Raw genomic sequence first — 15,669 nt, 5'->3', positions numbered from 1 at the left:
ATTTTCATGATTTTTGAAGGTGTTTTAATATGTTAACCAGAGGTGCAGAGTTGGGCTAAAGAAAAAAAAAAAAAAAAAAACTCAAACCGTAGGAATATATACGGTCCGAATTTTTAAATAAAAAAAAAATTCAAACCGTAAGGAATATTTACGGTTTGAATTTTTAATTCAAACCGTAAATAATCTGTACGGTTTGGGCAAAAATAAAATATTTATAAATTTGGGTATTTTTAAAAAACTCGGCACTCTTTATGTTAACCATTACATCATATATAATAATTTTTGAATACAGTTTATAGGAGCTTAAACTCATATGATTTCGGAGTTTAATTTCACCTTTAGGCGATTAATTATCTAATAATTTTCGGCCACTTGACCTCACGAGGAAGAAGCTTGAAAAATAAAATATTTTAAACATATGATCGAGAATTGGATCAAAATAAACTGTTTGAATTCGTAATTTTAAAATTAATTCAATAATTCAGATCAAGCTTAGAAATTTCATTGCTCAAGCTATGAGTCTGTATTAAGACCATATTATTTCAGGCTATGTGATTTAAAATGAACGAACCAGATTAGTTAAAAATTTAGGAGGCCTCTTTTATACAAATGTGATCAGATTAGTTTATTAAGAGGTAGGTAATACCGAGTTCAGATTCAGTGAAGTAACCCAAAAGTTGGGTTTTAGATCTGGACTGTCCAATTCGAATCCGTGATAATCCATCCAAAGTGGAGCGCACACATCCCGAGCAATGAATCCAAATTCCGATGTGATCTCGAGTGACGGATTCAAATCGGACGGTCTCGATCCAAAACCCAAAAGTTTGTTTACTTTAGGGGATCCGGACCCGATAATACCGGCTATTAAGTTGTACTAGTGCCACTTAATCACTTGTCTTTACACTAAATTAATTCAAAATTTTATAAATAGCATATAAACACATTATTCATAAAGTAGATTAGTTTTAACATTTTTAATTCGTCGTTTGAAGCCAATCTCATAAAGTTTAGAGCTAAACTCACCAAGGAGCTTAAGAACATCCTAGTTCTACTAAGATAATAAAGCATATTTGAAAAAAAAAAAAAAAAAAAAACGCAAACTATGAACAATTTCTCAAAAAATAATTGACATTATGAAAAACTGCACACTGCTTCCATATATTACAAAACACACAGATACAAACTGCAAACACCAAGATGGTACCATGCTCACTCACAAATTGAATAACTAAACAATTGTCTGTCAACTCTATATTTTTTTTTCCTTTTTTTTCTTTTAGAATTCTCAAAACGGAAACAAAATAAACATGAAATTAATCAAATTAGTATATTGTGGATGGCCAATTGAATCACACCATCAGACATCACACCTCCAATGTTAATTCCATTTAATTTACAGTATAACTTTCTATTGTACAAGGGGTTGGATTAAACCTTGAGGCAACTTACTACAGATATATATATAATGGGAGTCAGGGTCTTCTGGTACGAAGCTGTCTGGAAGCTGACCTTTTTCTGTAAGTGGCACCGGCTCTGCAAAAGATTTTCTTGAACTAGAACCGGGCCTGACTTGAAATCCCGGTCTTGCTGTTAAGAAAATAAATTCAATAAAGCCTATATATCAACCAGCACCGTAATAAAGTAACTTGTTGGAAATAAACAATGGTTCCCAAATAAAAACACCAAAATGATGCAATAAGTAACTTCTTGGAAATAATGAAAACACAAAATCAAGTGAAGGGCCACCCATAAAGAAGAACAATCGGCATGTTACTGTTGGTGTGATTAAATATTAAGGAGCTACTCGTGGAACACGGGAATATATTCTGGCAAAAAGGGAGCTGTCTGGCAGGATCGAATTGGATGGAAAAAAAAAAGGCAAAATAGTTGCCGAACAGAGGGGGAATGACTGCGAATGGGAACTATGTGTGCATAGACACCTTTATATTTCACCAGCCCAGATTATCTAATTCCTTGAAAAGAGTTGACTGGCCAGTTCCATTGAATAGGCCAGTGGACTTGGAGAAATACTATGGGCGTGGAATTGAACTTATTTTACTTTGCCGAAAGGAGTTGGAATTCTCTATTTCACTGTTGCCAAACATCAAAAGAGGAATTAAAAATAAACTATCAGAAGCATTGGACATCTACTTACGCATAACATACAGTACAATCTTCCAACAGCATCCTTCTTGGTTCATATGATGAACTCGTGCAGATGGATCTCCATAGGTTATCTGACACAGAATTACAAAGATGCACAATTATCATGGCGGTACCAAGGAGTACATAGCTTTCAGAATTTAAAGAGTTAGGTCACAAATGTCCTTACCAAAATAAATATGCCTCCTGGTTTAAGCAGCCTAATATTAAAGAAAATTAAAGCCTGTCACTATAGTAAAAAATATTGGTTCAATTTTAAAGTAAACAAATTCTTCATTCTGATCTTACAGCCCCAAAAAACACGAATACTCTAGTAGCACAAAAAAAATTGCATATTCTCCAAGTGATTTGAATCCTGAAACTGTTTTTCTCCAACTTTTTTGGAATTGGCCAAAATACCCTTTCTAGTTTAATAGATTTATTAAAGAGAGAGATGGGAGATGGGAAGGGGCAGAGCCAGAAAATTTCTAAATGGGGGTCAAGTACAATATCAAATAGTGACATCAATAGAATGATCACATAAAAATTATTGGACTGTAATTATGGGTGTAAAAAATGGAACAATTTTCATATTTTTTAATACTTTTTCCCAGGGATTTGCTGGACTCTTCAGGTTGCATAACGAAATGCCTCCTAAATCGAATGATTATGTAGAAGTTATAAATAAATTAACCTGCCTGTTAACTTCTTGTATCATTTGAGCAGCACTGAGAGGAGCATCTGGGCCACACTACACACAACACAAGTTTAAATTAAATAACGGGAAATTTAAAAGTTAATTAATGGAATGTTAACGGAAATTTTAACTTACCATCAGAGAATCCAGTGTCCCTAAGGAAATAATGAGATAAATATTAGTTAACATATAAGAATAGTGAGAACAATTATATGGCATTTTCGTACCAGTACTGCAGTTGTCTGGTACAGATTCTTATTATTATGCTGCTGGCAACCACCTTATATTAATTATTTTTCTATGTTCTCTCAGAAACATTTAGCTTCCCACCAAAAATATTGGTCACAGAATCAATACAGTACCATTCCAAATAAGTTTTGTGCTAACATTGTTGACAATTACGAAACAGGATGAATCCATATTTTTTCAAAAATTAATGCCAGCATTTATGTTGCTTGTTACAATATTCTTTTCTTTTATTACTCTATGTCATTTCAGTTTATCTTTTATAACCAAAGAAATTTTGACTGGTACCAAATTGAGAGTCAGAGATAAGTGCACACATACACACCTTTATCAATTACACAATCAAACGATTCGTCAGAGAAAAAGCTCATATCTCTAACATCCATTTGCATATCTGTATAGCTCACACCAAAACCAAAGCCAATTTTATGTCTAGAGACAACAATAAATAAAATGAAATGTATAAATGATCCAACTGCAATGTGACAGAGGTTCCTCATAATTTCAGTATATCAACATTTGCTTTAACTTGCACATGTAAGTGCAAGCATGACGTAAGCTGAAGTTCAACATGATTTAACCTCAATTAAACTCTCAATGTTCCACTGAGGGACAAATCTTCCGTTCAGCATAGTAATGCCTCAAAAAGCATGACTTTGCAATCTCAGTCTCAATATAATGAAATAAACCTTACTTCATCATAAAAGTGTGCAATTACATAAGAAAGGCTAATAAAGAACAGGGGTTAAATACAGTCAATTAGTATGGTACCCCACTGACAAGGTAAAATGTCCAAAATAAAATTTGATGGTTGTCTCGGTGAAAAAGTAAGACCGTTACATTTAAGCTGCCGAACAACAGCATATTTGCGCTTCATCATCTCTATAACAATGGCTGAGATGTCGATATTCATTATCTCAGCATAGCCGTCTTTTATCATATCTTCTGACATCACTGGAAATCAAACGAAAATTGTAAAACATTAGTTTTATTTATTTACTTATTTTTAGGTCGGTGGAGCTTCATATGAAAAAAGTAACATGAAAAACTTTGTTATTGAGACCTCAGTTAAGCAACTTAACAAGAAGGGAAGAGGAAAGAAAGACATAAAGTCGGTGTCAAAGGGTATGTCACATGTACCAGATGCTGGTACGAAACTGGCCTTCTTATCTAATAAATCTTAGACTTTATATTATGTTTCAATTTTAGAATTGCCACAGGTCTACAGACTAGAAAAGAGGACTTAACTATTTTCTATGGAAAGAACTAAGTTCATCAATCAAACAATTCAAAGCTGAAGGATAACCCACTGATTTCAACCAACTTCAAGCAAAAGGAGGAGGAAAGTGGCAATTATATTAGACCAAACTAGAGAGAGAGAGAGAGAGAGTAATTACGAGAACTGCCACAGCCAGCCATAAGAACACGAGAAGAGGTTTGTACGAACTTGCGCACGAACGGGCGGAGCGCCGCGTACCGCTGGTACCAATCAAATGCAGCTCCTCCTTCCTCCAGGTACCGCCCATCCCAATACAAAGCATCGCCGTAATTACAACCCCCACCCCTCTGTTGGCCACTCATAGCGACATCCTCTTCTTCCTCCTCTGCATTGTTTCTCACTCTCTCCATCTTTTGATCAGAGAGAGAGAGAGAGAGAGAGAGAGAGAGAGTTGGTTATCACTTTGATTGTGTGGTTTTGAGGCCGTGGCTCGGAAAGAGAGTTAGGTGCAGTTTTTTTGTGGTTTCATCATTGAAGTCTTCTGTGTAGCGAGTTTATAAACGATGACCTAGAAGAGATGGTTTGGGTACCCGCCCACCCGGTACGTATATCTACACAGATAAAGATTGGGAAGCGGGAGTTGGTGGTTCTGTAAGGTGGGATACTGACATAGCGGGATATCTTGTGCTTTGTTGGTAAAGCATGATCCTGTAGCAACCCGTTTTTAGAGTCATGAAAGAGCTACTTACTCGCAATAGAAATTGCTACACAGAGAGAGACAGTAAAATGGAATGTGTTAATTGGCACCATTCTCCGTTGACTTGTCAACATCGGGTCAGTGTCGTAGCTTTTACTTTTCGTTATATAGGTCTCCCTCTCCCCTCCCAGAAATTTTTATTAATAGAAAATATAATAAAATAATATTCAGATTAGAGAACACTTTTGATTTTTTTCGAGATATAGGAAAAACGTTTTGATTTATCACGGCCTCTGGCCGTTATGACTTATCACGGCTAGGATTAACACTAATTACCGCACTTATTAAAAAAAAAAAAAAGAGTTCCTGGCCGTGATTGATAATCACGGCCAGAATTCAAATCCAGTGCAATATCTGATCGTGTAGAATGAGATCTGAGTTTGTCCTTTGTCCATTTTAATATGGCATTGCTGGCCGTGATTATCAATCACGGCCATGAAATTTTTTTTTTTTTTTTTTTTTAATAAGTGCGGTAATTAGTGCTAATCTTGGCCGTGATAAGTCATAACGGCCAGAGGCCGTGATAAATCAAAACGTTTTCCCTATATCTCGAAAAAAATCAAAAGTGTTCTCTAATCTGGATATTTTTTTATTATATTTCCTATTAATAAAAATTTCGGTTTTATTATATTTTCTATTAATAAAAATTTCGGTCTCCCCTCCCGTCCTCCGTTCTATCCTCTCCAGTCCGTATGAAAATGGAGATCTTTTTCACCATTGCCTCCATTGGTCACAGCCTCACTGGCCAAGTGGCCATTGGCCTTTTGATCTTTAATTCGTTACAAGGAAAAGTGAGCCCGGGTGGTCTTTCTGCACCATTTAAATCGCATAATTAACCCACACAAAAAGTAAAAAAAAAAAAAAACATTGTAATTGGGAAAAAGAAAAATTAACCAATTTTCTTCATTCACGACTCAGGGTACAATTCTCCCCAAAACGTCCTTACATGCGTATACGTGGTATAATACAACACAAAATCAGCACAAAAAAAAAAAATTGTACAATTGGATCGACGATCCATGCATCCAATCTATGCATATAACTCATGATGATGATGTAATTCATCGGTCAATGCCTTCAATTTTGTCTTCAACCTCAGAGTACAGTTGGCGCAGGCGCTCGAGATTGTCCTCAGTGGTTTCCCAGTATCCCCTGCCGCTTGCCTCGAGGAAGGTCTGTACCAGTTTGCGAAAGGAGTTTGGGTTGGTTTCCAGCAGGCGCTTGCGCATTTGCTCATCCTCGATAAATGTCGTGTTTGCCTCCTCATAGACCCAGTTGTCGACCTGGCCTGATGTGGCGCTCCATCCCACTGTATTAGTCAGCCGTTTCTCGATCTCGCGCACTCCTTCGTAACCGCTCGACATCATTCCCTCATACCATTTCGGGTTCAGGAGCTTTGTTCGGGCATCCAGCCTTACTGTTTCAGATAGAGTGCGCACCTGTCCATTTATATAACAGGTTAGATTTTCATATCGAGGATTAAATATATATTACCAGTATTCTTGGTTAAATGCACAATTTGGGTTTTTAACTTCTTTTTTTTAATTTAAACACCTAATTTGCTGTAACAGGTAGAATTGTTAAAGACAAATTGTGCCATTATTAAGGAATTTCAAAATAATAATTAGATGTACCTGTGCGTTAGCAGTAGTTGTATCTGCAATGTAGGCACTAGGCTTCTTTCCATCCTTGCGTAGTGATTGAACCAAATTTGTTGGGTCGGAATCGAAATAATGGCTCACATCTGTCAATGAGATCTCAGATGAATCCAAGTTTTGGAATGTGGCATCTGCTGTGCTCAGTGCCATTTCAAACACCTTCCTCTTCTCCATCATGCCAACACCTGGTGCATCGCTGTCAAATGCAAATGATTTACGACTTAAATACATGTCTTGCAATTGCTTTTCATCATTCCATGAAGAGTTCTCGACTGCTAGGTTCACATTTGATGAGTAGGAACCAGAAGCATTGGAGAAGACACGTGTCGCAGCCTCGCGAAGCGGGACATTAAGTTCTTTTGCTTGCTCTAGTGCGTGTTTGCGCACGAAGTTTAGCTCTTCAGGTTCATCGAGCTCGGCAACCATCTTCACAGCCCGGTCTAGAAGGTTCATCTGCACAGGCCATCAAGTAGCTACAATCAGTTCGGTGCACATCTATTTTCGATTTTTTTACTTTTCTAATTTCAATTATGCAGAGATTGTGACACTACGGAGATACAGAAATGAGCTATAGCTGAAGTCCTGTCTTTTTCATCATAGCATTTCATAGTAGTATTAGTTGAGGTTTACCACTATTAAAATTAAAATAGTTAAATCCGTGGGCAACTTAAGACTTGAGAGATGGAAAGTTACGAATTAGCTTCATGTTGAAGTATAATTCTTTCACTAAAATTTTGCATGCTACTTTTTGTTATCCCGTGAGAAATCATAATTGCAAAGGAAAATATGTAACTTTTTATTCATTGCTGTATAACTATTTATTATTGATTTCATTTTCCTATACAATACCTGATTGATGAAAAGATCTCTGAAGACGCCAGAGCAGTTGACAACGACATCAATCCGAGGCCGACCAAGCTCCTCAAGGCTAACAACTTCGACACGGTTGACTCGACCAAAGGTATCTGCAATTGGCCGCACGCCAATCATCCATAACACTTGTGCAAGTGACTCACCATATGTCTTTATGTTATCTGTGCCCCACAACACTAGAGCTACAGTTTCAGGATACTTCCCACCGTTCTCTGCCTTTTGTCTCTCCACCAACCGATCAACCACCACTTTTGCACTTTGCAGGGCTGCCGCGGTCGGAATCGATTGCGGGTCCAATGCATGTATGTTCTTACCGGTTGGCAAGACCTTCGGGTTACGGATTGGGTCCCCACCTGGTCCTGGTTCCACATAGCTCCCTTCAAGTGCTAGTTTCAAGCTCCCTACTTCATTATCCATAACAATAAGCTTCAAGCACTCAGCAAGGAACTCGAAAAGGGTTCGAAGCTTTTCTCGGTCAGCTCTGATGAACTTTGTTTGGGAGAGGTACTGGACCCATGGCTCTGACAGCCCGAAGCCAAGAAGGGATGTGAGCTTTCCGGCTACATCCACCACTTGACCTTTTTTGTTTGTAGCTCGATTAACAAAGGCAGTGATGGCACCACGTGAGGCCTCTGTAATTTGTCGGAGGAGCTCCACATCAGCCAGTATACCTGCCATGAAATTAATTTATTGTCGAATTTGATATGAAAATGAAATACAGTGACCTTTTCTTTTTATATAGCTCCACATCGGAGTTATATATGTAGTTAATACAATACCTTTGTCGCTTCCTCTATATACATCCTCAATGTTCCGCCCAACTGTCTGAGCCAATATACCGGGAAGAGAATAGATACCCTCCTCTGGCCGATCCAAAGCTGCGATGTTTACTAAAGTTGCCACTGCCTCAAGTGCAGTCGGTGGCTCACCGATCACATGGAGCCCACATGGCAGGAGCCTCGACTCGATCTCCATGATCTTTGCATATACCTTCCCGACAACCAAATCCCTTTCCTCTGTTGTGAGCTCAACTCCGTCATCAGGCAAGCTCACATCCTTGTCCAAATTGCACTGTCTCGCGGTACTGATAATTGAGCTGACGATCTGTTGGCCTCGCCCTGTATCCTTCAGCGACTGGTACGAGGAGATGAGCTCTGCTAGCTGCTTGAGCCCCTTGTACAACCCAGCATTCTCTGCTGGTGGTGTCAGGTAGCTTATCGTGTTTGCGTAGCTACGCCTCTTCGCCACAGTTGCCTCTGAAGGGTTGTTCGCGGCATAATAGTAAATATTTGGTATGTTTCCAATCAAGCTGTCTGGGTAGCAGACATCACTCATACCGACCTGCACCGTTTGAAATTAAAATTTGGTAACCGTCAGAAAATACAAAATGGAAGGGTAACTGGTCCCTATGCTGTCAATATATGGTTGAAGGTGTATTTCTTGTTAATTAAAGAAGTTCCTCATTGTCAAGATGCTCGAATCATTAAACCACTTCTATTATTTTGTTGTACTAAGTTCTTGCACTCAGCCGTAATATAAAACTTTAGGTGTATCAAAAATAAATAAAAAAAAACACTTATTTACATTCATAGGGATCTTGTTAATAAATTTCTGTAGCAAAATTAACCATGAAAAACTAGATTACCTGCTTTCCTGGCATGAACTCCAATGACCCATGGGTCCCGAAATGAAGCACTGCATCAGCACCAAAAATCTTCTCCACAAATGTATAATAAGCTGCAAAGCCGTGGTGTGGGCTCGCTGACTTAGAAAAGAGAAGTCGCATCGGATCTCCTTCGTACCCAAAGGTTGGCTGAACCCCTATAAATACATTTCCATACTGTTTTCCATATACCAGAAGGCTCTCACCATCTGAGTTGAGGTTGCCAGGTGGCTTGCCCCAGTTCTCCTCTAGGAGTCGTGCATATGGGGTTAGGGACTGGTACTCACGCACACCCATTTTGTATGCCACGTTCAGATTGGGACTGCTGAATTTGGCCTCCTTGTCGTGAATCACGTCCTCAATCAGTGCTTCGGCAGTGTCAGGGAGACCCTCCACATTGTACCTGTCACAAGGTCAGATCGTCAGTATCATCATGGATTATGGGGGGGGAATTTCATGTATACCCCTAAAAAACTTCGAAATTATGTATTCCCCCTCTAAAATTCATAATATCATATTTACCCTTTAAAATTTCAAAAACTCACAAATTTACTCAATTTATTGACTTTTCTATTGAAACTCCTTTTAAATTTATAAAGTACCCATTTTACTCTTTATTAAAAAAAATATAAATGTAACATGTTTAAGAGAAACATTTAGTCTTGTAATTGGTCGGTTTTGAGAGCAAAAAATGTAACCTGCCTAAATGCCACTGTGTATGCGTCACAAATAGAGAAAGAACCATATTTCCTCAGAAACCGATCATTTTCTTAGACAGACTGCATATTTTTAGGCAATTCATCTTGGTCACGAGCATTACAGGTTATTAACCATCCAATATTGCGTTTAGTATGAAATTATACGAATTGAAAGGTCACAAGACACATACCCATCCTTTTTAAGATCCTTGAGAACTGCATAAATGGAAGAGAACACATTGAGGTATGCAGCTGTTCCGACATTGCCCTTGTCAGGTGGGAAGCTAAAGACTGTAATCGCCAATTTCTTCTCTGTCTGTTACAAGCACCAAAAAATAATTATTAGTTTATCAATCTTTATCTCAAGGACATCCACACAACTCACTGCCCATAAATGTGTCCCCCAAGAAATATATGATAAATTGAAAGAATTTGTAAATTTGTATTATTACCTTTGTTTTTCTCTTCAACTCTGCCCATCTAATAGCCCTAGTACATAGCTGCTCCACTCTCTTATGTAATGCATGAGATTTTCCTGTGAGGAAAAGAAGAGCACATATTATACCAGAATAGGTAGTCATAATCTTTACACGACTTTCAGACTTGTATTGTAACAACTTCTCGAACACCAAAGACCTCAGTGAAAACCAATCTTTCAAATAAAAAAATTTGAATATTTGTTTTAACTTTTAAGTGAAAATAATCCATACCTGTTCTTGCATCACGGCCAGAGAAGACAATTGGCTCCATACCACCATCCAGTTCTGGTAAAGCAACTTGCAATGCTACTTGTATAGGGTGCAATCCAAGGGTGCTTATCAGCCACTCCTCTGTGGTCTGGAAAACTAGTGGGAGTGCGACTATGTATGGCACATCCAATTTTCTCAATGCCTCAATTGCCCTTGGGTGGTCCTGTCGTGCTGGCCCACCAACAAGGGCAAAACCAGTAAGCGATACTACTGCGTGTACAAATGGCTTGCCGGTGATGGGGTCTCTCAGGTATCTGCAATTGCAAATATTTCAGTCAGAATTGAACACGAACAAACGGAAGAACTCTAAAATCAATCACTATAGTATAATTATTTTCAAGTGCTACAGTAAACTGACTACTGGCATCCTAAATTGTCAATAAGAAAAAACATGCGATCTTAAAGACTATTGAGTTTGAATTGGGCATAAGTCATTCTCAATTAGCACACGTTTTTGCAACTGAACCTCAATTTATGTCAACCTTGAATCAACTTGAGTTGTGCTAATGCATGCCAATAAATTTATATATACCTGCCACAATTGCACAATTTAAAATGAAGCTATGGGAAGGGTAAAGAAAAAACGGTCAAACATGATATGTGGTAGGCACTGCCAAAACTGAGATACTGGAGCTAATTACAAGGTGAAACCCAATCAATCACAAAGAGTACCTCTCCGTGGGTCCCGAGAAATCCAATCCGCCAGCAAATATCGGAATAACTTTCGCACCACGTGCCTCCAATTCCATTATCACAGCCACATAATGAGCGTCGTCTCCAGTGACAATATGACTCCTCTGCAACACCAACCCAATAATCGGTGCATTGGCATTCTTTACACTATCATTCAGGTCTTTTCTCGTACCGTACCAGTTCAAATACTCCTTTACATCTTCATACATCATGGGTGCCAGTGGATGCCATATACCACTGTCCAGATACAATACCGGATCATTATAGTCAATTTTGACGCCCTTGAGTGCTGGTACATAGGAACCCGAGATCATCTTGAGGAAGTTCTGCAAATTGTCAGGGGACCCACCCAGCCAGAACTGGAGACTAAGTATGAACAACCGAGCATCTTGAGCTTTATCACTTGGTAGGTACTTGAGCACTTTTGGCAGAGTGCGTACCAGCTTGAGCATGCTCTCGGCAAAACCGGCTGATTGCTTCTTGCGCTTAAAAAGCTGAAAGAAGGGGCTCTTGGATTGACCTAATTGTGACATGCTGAAGGTACCAAGTTTGTTTAATCGCATTACTTCTGGCATTGATGGGAATACCAGTACAGCATCCATGCGGTCCCGCTCCTTTTCAACTGCTTCCTTGACCTGTTTTCATGCAAATAATGAAACCATTCAGCGCTTAAGTGAGTAAAATAGTAAAATCGCATTTCTATCAGGTTAGGATTATGAAGAAATAAGCTCAGCGCCTTATTTTCCACAAATATATAACCCAGTTGCAAAAAAGGCTAGGGAAATACAACAGCATTTAAATTTGATTTATCTCATATGCAAGGTACTAGGGTCTTCATCTGATTTACTTGGTTTTAAACCGAATCGATGAATCTTGAATACAACAGTTCGGTGTTTGGGTTTATCAGTTCGGTTGAAGGATTGATGTTATTAGGTTCTCTATATTCAATTCACTTCTATTTTTTCTCAAACGGCATGCACTCAACCGACAAAATTAATTGAAACAGGTGTCCTCTTAGAATTTCATCGCGAGCATAGATCATTTGAAGATGCATGTGTCTTTCTTATTTTCCATCCAGTGTTTTTCAGAAAAAAGAGCTCTTGTTTTTAAATTTCACTCCTTGTATGCATACTTCTACTTTTATTTTATTATTTTTTTGCATTTCCTTGTGTTGAAAAAAGTTAGAAGCTGGCTCTTCATTCATTTTCTCCTTCCTTTCTTCTCCGACTTTTGGTTTTGTTTTCTTACCAGGAGAGCTACAAGGGCGTTTGCATACGGGGTTATTCTTGCTTTATTTTGGATTTGTCTGTGAATGGGATGCTGTTTCATATTTACAGACCCTGGCACTGTAACTGCTTATTTCCCCAGTAGTCAACTTTTTTGTTTAATTGTACTTTGAATAAATAAGGCTGGTTTATCAATCAATAGTATACACACAAAAAATTTCAACAATTGTAATGGCTTCATTAATTTTAACCAAGATTTTATCTTACCAATTTGAAGCTAGAATTTTTGTTTGCTTTTCTTATTTTTTTTTATTTAAAAAAAATTTCACCCTTGAATGCATTCCTTTAATTATTAATTATTATACTTACATTTTGTAATAATCTTTTTAACTGAATGTTAGAGAGCAAGGAGAAACTGAATAAGTTCTAGAGGTTTTGCAGTGTATTAGGCTAATCCTTATAATCCGATTTAAGTTTCGGTTTGTATGGTTCTATTTTCGCTCGGTCGACACTTTTTTTATTCGGTTAGGAAAAATCTACTCTTTGGAAACCAACCCAAAAATTGAAAAAGTTTGTGAAATTACCTTGAGTGCTAGCTCTTCTACAAAAATTAGAGAGCCAATGAATATGTTTGCATTCTCCAAATCCTTGCAAAACGCCTTATAAGTCTCCTCATCCCTCAATTCTTCGACAAGGTACCCGACAACCTCGTAAGAAGCGTACCGGCGGTTTGCATTTAATGTACGCACTGCCTCTGATAGGGATGACTGGTACTGTGCTTCAAGCACCACATAAACCACCTTGACACGTGGGAGTCCTGTGGGATCCCTTGGGTCTGGTACTATCCGGCGGACCTCAGGTTTTGACTGAGTGAAAAGCCCGTTGCCTGTTATAGCCGCACACCGGATGGAAATGGGTCTCGCAACCCGGCCTGATCTCCTTGGAAGGAATGTGTGTAGAAGGGTAAGCTGGTCTAGTTTCTTCGAACAAGGGTTAAGTGCGAATTGGGTTGAAACTAGAGATGACATTGTTAGTGTGTATTAGTTTGTCTTTGTTTAGGAGGGTTTACCTTGGTAACCCTTGGATGCTGGCTGCACTGAAGAGAGGAAAGGAGCAAGGTATGAGAATGTATAGTTTAGTTTTGAGCATTGAGGGGTTTGTGTGGAGGAGGGAAAAAGGGAGGAATTGAGGCCATTGAGGCCTAGAAATGCTGGTGGTGCCATGGCGAGACACGTGGCCTATGGAAAGGGAGAGATTTTGCTACTAAAAAGCGAAGTGGGGACTGGGAGTGTGGCCTTTTAATTTGAATTTTTGCAAATTTGTCCTGGTAATTAATCATTTTTAAAAAATAGACTTATTTCTTGATAGTTTACTTTTTAATGTGTCAATAATTGCAAAAAAAATGTTCTAAAGTTCTAATTGAACCAAATTATCTTACCCATTTATTAATGAGGAGGGTTCAAATGCCTCCATGTTTTTGTGCCTCCATCATGCCTCCATCTCTCTCCATCATTTTCAAAGTTCAAATAGTCGATCCGAACCGCTCAACCGAACCTCCATACTAAAATATGTTTGGAGACCAAATTTTATATTTTTAAGAATTTTTTTACTATTTTTTTAGATAGATACAAAATCAGTAAATCTGAACTATCTAAAAACAGTATTTTTGTACCTATCTAAAAAAATAGTAAAAAAATTCCTAAAAATATAAAATTTGGTCTCCAAACATATTTTAGTATGGAGGTTAGGTTGAGCGGTTCGGATCGACTGTTTGAACTTTGAAAATGATGGAAAGAGATGGAAGCATGATGGAGGCACAAAAACATGGAGGCATTTGAACCCTCCTCTTTATTAATTTACATGTTCTAGTTATATTAATAAATATTCCCACAAAAATATAAAATGGCACCTCAAATATTTTTGTTGTACAGGAAAACTTTGATAGAAGTAGAGATCGGTAAGTATAAAAAGTCGCTCAATGTAAATATTCCAAGCTAAAATACGATTTTAGATTTCATTGGAAATACAAATATTATTATTTTAAAGCTCAATAGCACGAAAAACTACTATCAAACAACAATTATGCACATTCATGCATGCATGTATGCAATGTTTTATGTTAATGTCTATAGAAATGAGTAGGACTGGCAAAAAAGTTCGTGACTCGTGGCCCGCTTGGTATTCGCCTGTGACTCAATCGGTAACAGCTCGTTCGTTAGTGGATTGAGTTAAAATTAGCTCGCTCGCTACATATTTGAGCCAGAATTAATGAGTTTGAGTTTGAGTTTGGCCTGGCTCGGCACGAGCCAGCTCAGTCGTTAACGAACTATTTAATATACATAGTTTAATATTTTAATCGGATCCGTTCACTTCAGATTGAGGATATTATGGTCTATGAATGTTATAGCCAATGTTATGGTAATTGCACTTTGGACCGTGTTTAAGTTGATTAGTAATTTTGTATGGAATATGTGTGAATTAATTATAAGCAATTAAGTTAATTTGTATGAATTTGTTTGATTTGGTATGCATGAATTTATTTTGTGAATATGTTTGTATGAATTTAGGTTTTTGATATATTTGTATGTATGAATTTAGCTGTAAAGTTAATTTATAGTAGTTGATTTGCTTAATTATAATTGAATTAAGAGTATTTCTCAGTAATTATTTATATAAATATTATTTTGTTTTAGCCATAATTGATAAGATGTGTTATGAAAATTTAAGATATAGCAGGAAAGAAAATATACAAATTTATAAATCTGCCAAGCTAGTAACGAGCTAGCTCGACTCGCTCGGACAAGCCACGAGTCGGTCTTGAGCAATAATTTTAGCTCGGAATCTAAAATCCAAACTCGCTCGCTCAGCTTGAAACACCAACAAGCCGAATACGAGTGTGACCTAGTTCGCTCTTTAACAACTCGTTGCCACCCCTAGTAGTAATGAGTGATAGTTTCTTCTATATAAATTATCAAATAATTTAAAGATTGTTTTAATGTACAAATGATATTTGTGTACATATATTGATATTTGAAAAAATAATTTCAA

The 15,669-nt window shown here is 37.6% G+C and overlaps 2 protein-coding genes and 1 long non-coding RNA gene across 3 annotated transcripts; all 3 read right to left on the bottom strand.

Moving 5' to 3' along the window:
* Positions 1–1,293: 1,293 nt before the first annotated feature.
* On the bottom strand, positions 1,294–4,768 carry LOC144564984 (uncharacterized). Its single transcript, XM_078314589.1, has 8 exons — positions 4,483–4,768; positions 3,926–4,039; positions 3,411–3,479; positions 2,975–2,994; positions 2,841–2,893; positions 2,333–2,363; positions 2,156–2,237; positions 1,294–1,587 (listed from the first exon to the last, which is right to left on the bottom strand). The coding sequence occupies exons 1-8, from the start codon at positions 4,712–4,714 to the stop codon at positions 1,409–1,411; spliced, it is 780 nt and encodes a 259-aa protein (XP_078170715.1). The 5' UTR covers positions 4,715–4,768; the 3' UTR covers positions 1,294–1,408.
* Positions 4,769–5,950: 1,182 nt separating this feature from the next.
* On the bottom strand, positions 5,951–13,892 carry GUN5 (magnesium-chelatase subunit chlH, chloroplast, putative / Mg-protoporphyrin IX chelatase, putative (CHLH)). Its single transcript, XM_078314584.1, has 10 exons — positions 13,206–13,892; positions 11,375–12,030; positions 10,664–10,956; positions 10,406–10,488; positions 10,145–10,269; positions 9,238–9,658; positions 8,372–8,933; positions 7,569–8,263; positions 6,696–7,172; positions 5,951–6,500 (listed from the first exon to the last, which is right to left on the bottom strand). Exons 1-10 carry the CDS (start codon positions 13,647–13,649, stop codon positions 6,123–6,125), a joined length of 4,134 nt encoding a protein of 1,377 aa, XP_078170710.1. The 5' UTR covers positions 13,650–13,892; the 3' UTR covers positions 5,951–6,122.
* Positions 9,876–10,128, bottom strand: LOC144564980 (uncharacterized). Its single transcript, XR_013514806.1, has 2 exons — positions 9,998–10,128; positions 9,876–9,967 (listed from the first exon to the last, which is right to left on the bottom strand). It is a non-coding gene; the product is annotated as an uncharacterized LOC144564980 (long non-coding RNA).
* Positions 13,893–15,669: the final 1,777 nt, after the last annotated feature.

Source organism: Carex rostrata, chromosome 14 (assembly GCF_964058835.1).
Source record: "Carex rostrata chromosome 14, lpCarRost1.2, whole genome shotgun sequence".
Taxonomy (NCBI): domain Eukaryota; kingdom Viridiplantae; phylum Streptophyta; class Magnoliopsida; order Poales; family Cyperaceae; genus Carex; species Carex rostrata.
Note: the sequence above shows the minus strand (reverse complement) of the source record. Positions and strands in the feature narration are given on the sequence as shown.